The sequence below is a fragment of the Helianthus annuus genome, chromosome 7, assembly GCF_002127325.2.
Source record: "Helianthus annuus cultivar XRQ/B chromosome 7, HanXRQr2.0-SUNRISE, whole genome shotgun sequence".
Classification (NCBI taxonomy): domain Eukaryota; kingdom Viridiplantae; phylum Streptophyta; class Magnoliopsida; order Asterales; family Asteraceae; genus Helianthus; species Helianthus annuus.
The window spans coordinates 106848670-106857465 of record NC_035439.2 but is presented as its reverse complement, the minus strand read 5'-3'; the positions used below and the strand labels follow the sequence as shown (position 1 = coordinate 106857465).

Genomic DNA, 8796 nt, shown 5'->3' with positions numbered 1-8796 from the left:
TTCTTTCGAACAGGATAATCCAAACATCTTACCTTCGGTAACTCATCTACATCCCACCAAGGTAATGACATAATGTCATATAAACGTTCAAAGTATTGTACTCCGCACTCTCTTCTAATTGCATACGCATTCACCTGAGGTAAGAAACCCCAACTGATGATGTCACCAAGAGATACGCTTCGATCACGCTGATAATACTTCAAAGGTCTTTTAAACTTTCTCTCGTGACTCTTTCTGAACCACTTCGATCTATCTTCCTTTTCCATTTCCTTTTGAGTGCTCTCGAAGTTTTTATCTTTCACCGCCTCAGCTACTTTTTGTCTTAATTCTTCTCTATTTTCCTCTGCAAAGAACTCCATAAGTGTAGGATACTTAGAAGTATCTTCAACCACATCTTCATCATCCGTCCAGTCTTCAATTTCAACTCTGTCGTACTTATCAGCCTCTTCAACATACTTATACGTGTATTCAGGCTGTTGATTGATATCAAAAGTATTCAACTCTTCTTCAAAGTCGAACTTGAACTCAGGATCCACAGTATGCATCATTTCTCTGTAAACATCTAATCCCAAGATTAACTTTTCAGTATGTTCAACGATCTGAGTTTTACTAGACTCCCCCTTTCCACTTGCTTCCCCTGATTCTTCATTTACAGAATCATTCATCAGATCATCAACTGTTTTCTCAGTGGAAGCTTCTGTAACTTTCAAACCTGTACCACCTGCAGCATCGTCATCATCATCATCAGAACCATGACTGCTTGCACTGTTACCCATCTTCCTTTTCATCCTCCTTTTCATCATCTTCATCATCACTGTTACCCATCAACTCTTCAAGATGTGTTTCCTCCTCAAACAAACCAGATATTGCAGTGATAGGCTCAGGATTATCAACAACCATTGGAGGAACAATCGATCTTTCAGTCACAGCTGAACTTCCTTCAACTCCTTTGCCTTTGTCTTTCATTTGCTCGTCTATTTTGGCTTGACGTTCAGCTCTGAGCTCTTCAACCTGCAACTCTTCAAACTTTTGATCTACCGATGTTCCGAGCATGCTTTCGACAACTTTGTTCAGCATATAGAACTCGTGATCTCTTAATGCCTTAGCTGCATCAAATTCTTTGTTCTTCAACTTAAAGTATTCATTCTGTTCATCACGTCTAGCCTTTTCTTCTTCAAGTTCAGCAACTTTAACCTTCAAGATATCAATTTCTGATTGTTCAGAGTCAATCTTTTTCACCAACTCTTTGTTTTCAATCTCCAGCTTCTTCACACGCATTTCTAAAGCTTTCTCCCTATCAGACACTTTCTTGTTTTCAACTGCTAGCCTCTTGTTCTCAGCAACAACTTCTTCAACTTTGTTTTCAACATTTCTGACTTGTGAAGTGTTGGCAAAATCAAAATCTCCAACATCTAAAAGATTATCCTGTGGAGTATAAAGACCTTTGCTAGACAAACCAGGTTGCATTTGGGTGAGTGGAGGTGTTTGAAATATTTCTTGTGAGGTAACAAAAGGTTGTTGTGGTGGTGGTGTTTGATGAATAGGTGATGGTTGTCTTGGAGGTGTTGGTTGTTTAGGTGGTGAGGATTGTTGTGGTGGGGTAGGTTGTCGGGGTGGTGATTGGATAGGTGATTGTGGTGGTGTTGATTCATGTGGTGGTGTAGGTGGTTTCTTGGTTTGTTTCTTCCTTTTGAGCACAGTCTTCGGTACTTTGATCTTTGGTGTAGCTTTGACAATCTTTGGAGAAACTACTTTCTTTCGACCTCCAGCTTTCTTTCTAACTCTTGGAGAAGATTGTGATCCTAAGACATGTTCTGAAGAAGGCACATAAACATCATCATCGTCCTTTTCCTGTCTCTTTCTCTTTCTTAACAGCTTCTCTGTTTCTATCTCCTCTTGAATTCTTTTTCGACTTTCAATCTCGTCAATACCATCATCTGAAGAACTTGATGAACTTGTTGTACTCTTATCTACATCATCACCCTCAATATCTTCAACAATCTTCTCTTTCTCTTTCTGACTTTCAACATTTACCACTTTATTAACATCAGCAACAATTTCTGGCCCTGTTTCCAAGACATCTGTATCAAATAAAACATCAGTATTAAATGGATCATCTTCAGTAGCTGCCACTTGTTCCTTTTCTGCAGTAACCACCGGATTATCTTCTTCTGATTCATCAATCAAAGATATTGTTGCTGCTTTCTTTTGCTTCTTTCTAGGTTTTGATGACGATCCTTCACCCTGTTGAACTATAGGAGTCGCCTTTCTGCGTCTTCTCCCAGTTTCTTTCACATACCACTCATTCTTTGTATTTTTGAACTCTGCAAGAACTTTCAACTCTTCAGCATATGCCGCTTCTTTCATCTCAGCTTCATTCCTCCAGTTCTGGTGTTCAACTGGATCTGGATCAGCATAGTTAGCATCTTTTATAGCCCCAAAGAATGCAACATCAACTTTCGGTTCAGGGTGGTTCAGATGATATTTCACAAGCTGTGTAATTGTAATCTTGTTCATATGTGATTGCACCAATAAATCATCCTTTATATTTCTGTCGATCTTAGGATACGCGTGATCTATCAGCATCTGTACAAACCTCGGATACGTCCAAGACCTGATCTATCAGCTCTTGTAAAGTATATTGCTGATACTGGTACAGAAAAGCTAGTTCCTCATCACTCGGCTCGACAGGCAGTTGAAACGACTCCCAGAGTTTGTCGTAATCGAATAGGAATCTTTGTCCGGGAAGTTGTGGCGATGGAGTGTGCTTCTGACAATCCACGTGTTGGACTTGAATCACCTTCCCCAGACATGGTACGAACACCCTCTTCAGCAGGCTTGCGTAACCTACAAAGAAACCCTCATTAGCTTTTGCTCCAAATTTACCATTTTCATCTATAAACATGCAAGGTGAACCAAACGGTTCTAAAAACTCAAGATTTGGCTTGTAACGATGCAGCAGCTCAAAGCAAGTCTTCTTGTATTTCTTGACAGTGAGAACCCTATTCAAAGTGAAACAGGCTGCTGAAACTGCTTCACTCCAGAAGTAGATTGGTAGCTTGGAATCGGCTAACATCGTACGGTCTGTCTCGATCAGGGTCCGATTCTTTCGTTCAGCTACGCCATTTTGCTGTGGTGTGTATGGCGCACTGAATTCATGATGAATTCCTTTCTCTTTGCAGAACTCGTACATCTTGTAGTTTTTGAATTCCGTTCCGTTGTCGCTCCGAATCCTCCGGATTGGCAGTTTGTACACCGTTTCCATCTTCTTAAAAAGGATCATCAATGACTCGAATGTTTGATCTTTTCGTTCTAAGCACACAACCCACGAAAACCTCGTAAAGTCGTCTGTCACCACCAGACAATATAAATCTCCGCTAATGCCCTTGACGTTGACAGGACCGAAGAGATCCATGTGCAATCTCTCAAGAGGTAACCTGATAGAGTTGAGCATCTTCGGTGGATGTGACTTTCGAGTCTGCTTTCCCTTTTTCCATGCAATACAATCATCATTTAAGTGAAAGTTTTTCACATTAACACCCTCAACTAAATCGTTATGTACTAAAAAATTCATTTTTCGCACGTGAATGTGACCCATTTTCCGCTGCCACATTATGGACTACTTTTCAGTAGCTTTAGACTTGGTGACAAAACACTGTTTTTGATGAGTTGTTGGCGTTGCGACACTCATATCCAAAATATAAAGATCATTTACCCGCGGAGCACGCAACATGTTAGTGCACTACGTCTATTGACTTCGTCTTGTATCATGTAATAGAATAGGATAGGATAGAATATCTAGTGCATGAGGTTCGAGATACTAAAAGTGGTGGTTAAGCAAGTAGGTCCGCTTATATGGACATTGTCCATATAAGCGAACCACAATGCAACCAGGTCCGCTCATATGGTAGACCATATAAGCGAACCTGCATTTAACTCATAGGTCCGCTCATGTGGTGTCTCTATAAGCGAACCAGCATCACTATAAATAGTGCACATGTGTTATTCATTTGGCACGGATCTGAAAGTGTAACGAAGTGCTGCCAAATTGCTTCCAGGTTGTAAACATTGTCAAGATCAATATAAGAAGCATTATAATTAGTCTGAGCGTCTGATTCACTGATTTCGCCTTTGGATTAGATAAATAACTCTTCTGATCGACTCATTTAGGGTCAACGACGATCCAACACAACAACACCAACTCATCAGGGATTTTAAACCCTGGTTTCAACACTAAACATTCAGATTTAGTAAAATGTACGCTAAAATCTTTATCACAAATCTGTGATATACTCAGTAAGTTGTTTTCCAGCTCGACTATATAGTTCACTTTGTCAAATGAGATCACTCCGTTTGTAAGCGTTCCTTGACCGACTATTCTTCCTCCTTGATTCCCTGCAAACCCAACATAGCTTCCATTGATTGACTTAACATCATAAAGAAGAGCTAAAGTCCCAGTCATATGACGTGAAGCTCCACTATCCATAATCCATCTTGATAGAATTGACTTGGGCAGCCCCTGCAAACAACGAAAGCAATTTATTCAAATAATGAAGCCCATGATTTCTTTACTTCCGACACACTCCCAAACACAACATCACACTTTTCATTTGTTTTTGGAAAATCAAATGTGACATTTGAAACCTCTTCTCTCACAATTGTTTTAACTTTGTTAGTTATTGGAGGAAATTCATCAAGAAACTTATCTACTTCATTTTCAAAATCAACCACATCATATTTAAAAAATGTGAATCATTTTTCAAAGCGTTCTCCATCTTCTTGATCTCAACAGACGGTTTTGATTTCACGATCCAAGACTGATTTTCAAAAATTTTCGTCTTGGGGTAAAACTTTGAAGTCTTGCTAGTCTTAGAGGATTCGCCAATCTCGAAAGTCGATTTCGGCTTATCCTCCGACTTCAATGATTCACCTCTTTTCAAAATACGGATCGGAGAAACCATTTCCGTTTTAACTTTTGAAACAACTGGTGATTTAGGTCGAGATTTTTGAACCATTTGTTTTTTAACATTTGGTTTTTCAACCTTTGGTTTCTCAACCATATGTTTTTGAATTGGTTTTTCAACAACATGTTTCTTAAACACTTTTTGACACTGTTTTGCCATGTGTCCAATCTCATTGCAGCGATAGCACACCCTTTTATCATACTCGACAAAAGTAGTATTGACCGTTTCTTCTTTAAGCTTCTGTGCTGCATTGAAATCATCCACAGCTTTTTGACTAAAAATATACTCCTTTTCAACCTCAGTACTAGGACCAGCAACAAAAACATCATTTATCTTTTCTTTTGGCTTAAGCATTTGTTTAGCCGTTTTCTTTTCAAACCCAATTCCTTTGTTTTTAAGATGATTTTTCTTGTTTTGACCTTTACCAACCCCATCTTTCTTTTCCGAACATGTGGGACGTGAAGTAACAAACGACGTTTTCAGTTTCGAAAAGAATTCGTTGTTATTAACTTCGTTAATGTTCAATTCAACCAGTTTAAACACTTTCACGACATTTTCGATCTTGACATTCTGAAGCGGGTACTCGAAGTCAGAATAAAGTTTGTCAGTTCCAACCATAGTGTATACCACCATGATCGGATCATCATTCGTACTTTTTTCCGATTTCGGTACATATCGATCTAAGAAATTTCCTTCGTCTTCAGAATCACTGACAGCCTTCTCAGAATTAGCCTTTTCAGATTTCTCACTTTCCTCATCCAACACCTGATCGATAACATTTTTGATAACCTGAGATTCGTTATCAGTGTCAGATGCAGTGAAAGTGATATCAATGCTGTCAGGTAAATCACTCTCTATCGTTTTCAGCTTAAGATTTAAAGCAGCTTCCACCCCATCTGGATATTTCTGAGTGTAGTGATTCCACATTGGGGGTGGAACGCTCTTGAAAACAGGTGTAGCATGTGGCTGTTGAGGGACGATTTGTTCCAAAACATAAGACGAAGCCACATAGCTCATTAACTTTTTATCAATCCTGTCATTCTCTATCTTGGCCAATTCAAGTTCTTTTCTTAGTGACGCAATTGTGTTAAGATGATAATTGACTTCTTTTTGTTTATCAAACAGTGTAGCTTTAGCCAATTTAGTAGCTTTATCATTTTCGAAACTTTCTTTTTGAATCATCTTAATTGATCTTGCTAAGGTATCATAAGCTTCTTTTAATTGTTCAAGGTCAAACTTAATCATATCTGTATGATGTTTAAATTCCCGATACTTAGTGTCCTTTTCAAGACACTCCACGCACGGTTGTAAACAATGTTGGCATGGCGTTTCGGAGATTGGAACAACTTTTTCATCAATCTTTTCATCACAATCAGTTTTACCGACATGCTTTGACTCAGACACAGACTGTTTGACAGATTTGACCTCCTGAACTCCAGATTCCTCTCTGTTAACCGACACCTTATCGACAGACAGTGACTCCTTGGGTTCTGAATCTATCTCTTTAAGCTTTCCCATTAGAGCTTTGTCTGCAATGTCTTTCAGAACTTCTCCGGTCATCTCTTTAGACACGTCAATCACTTCTTCGACGGCTTCTTTCTTCTCCTCAAATCTAGGACAAGATCCGGTTCTTGGTTCCTCGAAATAACCTGCAAAAGAATCAAACACATTAGGAGGCATAACTGATTTCATAGTATAAACTAACTCCTCCTGTTGTGATTGATAGTAGTATACTTCAGCTGCTATTTCCTCAACATCTATAACATTTTCTGTAGGAATCTCTTCAACAACTTCAGAAACAACTTCATCAACAATCTCCGGTTCAGACACTTCCTCAGAAATCTCAACAACCTCTGCCATCATGGCATGATCATCTCTACCAGGGATATATTTATCCCAGCTAAAACCTGCAGCTACCTGTTCATCATCTTGGTTCACAATCAATACCTTTTCAGGTTTGTTTTCTATCTGTGGCCTTTGAACAGTTTGCTGTTGGTTCGGTCGATGGTAAATTGCCTGTCAATAGTAATCATTGGTGAACGGGTTTTGGTGATTATTGACTTCACGGTTTGGACCCTCTCGTTTAAAATGACCACGTTCTTTACACTTGAAACACGTTACTTTCGACTTATCAAATCCCAACTTCTGATCCGGGCCTGATAAACTGTTTCTTCCCGTGATTTCCATGAACCTTTGAGCACGACGAACTAGGCTTGCCATACCCCATTTAATCTCAATCAGTTCAAGCTCCTCGGGGTCTATTTGGTCATAGTCCTCCTTTGTCATGTCCGGATTTCCAATTCTCCCTGCAACTAGACCTTCATATGCCTCGAGAACGGAAGCGAGTAGTGCAATATGTTGCTTCGCAGCAGTTTCCGTTATCTCGTGTCCATTTTTGATGTTCACTGCGATATTACACTGTACTCCAGAAACATATGCCTGATGATTTGATCCGGTAGAGCTTTGAGGCGAAGACTGTTCCTGAACTTTGACATTCGGTTCAAAATTCGTGAAAGGTGTAGAACTGCTTGATTGATGAGAACTTGATTTAGCATTTGACGTGTTATCAGCACTGAATCCTGTTTGTATCTTTGGGCTTTGAAGATTCACAACTGAAGGACTGCCTTTGTAGTATAAAGATACATCTTGTTGCATGCTAGCAGAATTCATCTTCTTTATCTTCAACAACTCAAGCTCGTGGGCTTCGATCTTTTCAATAAATGCACTCAGATTGAGATTCACAAAATCAGAACTGTTTTTCAGCATCATAAGATACGTTCCCCACTCATCATATGGAAGTGCATCAGAAAGTTTATCAATCCATTCTTCATTTGTTTTTTCAATTTGTAATCTTTTCATTTCAACTACAAGGTGGCAATATCTTTCGATTAACTATTTTGTTGACTCTCCTTTGATCCCAGTAAAAATATCGAATTCTTTCTTGATAAGCGCCTTTTTGCTCTTGATCATGAAACACTTCCTTTAAACTTCATTTGTAGCGCTTGCCAGATTGACTGAGAACTTTCGTCATGTTGTAGCAATACGAGGATGTCTTCTTTAATGGCTTGCTGCAAGATGCTCACCATTTTCTTTTCAGCTTTAAACTCTGTCTGTTCAGTATCTGTAAGACTTCCAATATGTTTAACCATCCCGAGCCCATCAACTGGAGGTACGTATTTCTTTTCGATCTTCATCCAACACTCGAAATGGTTGGCCTGAACCCAATTTTTAAACCTTCCGGAACATCCAGCATATTCATCTAAGCTCATCAGTTTGGGTGGCTTTTGCATTATTCCCAATTCATTTTCCATGTTGACATTCTGTACGATACTAGCTGGACTTTGGATAGCCGCACCACTTCCCGCAAACATGTTGAAAAAATCTTGATTATCCATTTTTACCCAATTTTTAACCCAGACTAAGTTTCCAATACTTGAACGCGTACAAAACGGACTAACTGCTCAAAAACACAGATTTTTCACTAACATAGGTCAAATAAGCGAAACCAAACACTAAGTGTACGTATAAGCGAAACACTCAGTTGTTCAAATAAGCGAAACCCAGTAGTAACCCAATAAGCGAAACCAGGTGATGTACAAATAAGCGAAACTACACAATGATCTCAAGAGCGGAACTACTTCAAGACTAATAAGCGAAACCCTTCAAGCGAAACCTCAGCAAAGACATTTGAAGCGGAACTTATAAGCGAAACCTTCTGAAATGTCACAATAAGCGGAACTTCCACAAGCGAAACCTTCTGAACAGTCACAATAAGCGGAACTCCACAAGCGAAACCTCTGAAAATGGCACTAGAAGCGAAACCTTTTGAGCG

General features: G+C 39.3%; 1 protein-coding gene across 1 annotated transcript; it reads right to left on the bottom strand.

The window, feature by feature from the left end:
- Window positions 1–768: 768 nt before the first annotated feature.
- Window positions 769–2586, bottom strand: LOC118480224 (intracellular protein transport protein USO1-like). The gene is made up of 2 exons (XM_035974958.1): window positions 1711–2586; window positions 769–1425 (listed from the first exon to the last, which is right to left on the bottom strand). Exons 1-2 carry the CDS (start codon window positions 2584–2586, stop codon window positions 769–771), a joined length of 1533 nt encoding a protein of 510 aa, XP_035830851.1.
- Between the last annotated feature and the right edge of the window lie 6210 nt (window positions 2587–8796).

Coding starts and splice junctions, on each gene's coding strand:
- LOC118480224 (XM_035974958.1), bottom strand. CDS start 2,586: ATGCTGATAGATCACGCGTATCCTAAGATCGACAGAAATATAAAGGAT. Junction 1,426..1,710: donor AAGCTACACCAAAGATCAAA/GTACCGAAGACT, acceptor TATACTCCACAG/GATAATCTTTTAGATGTTGG.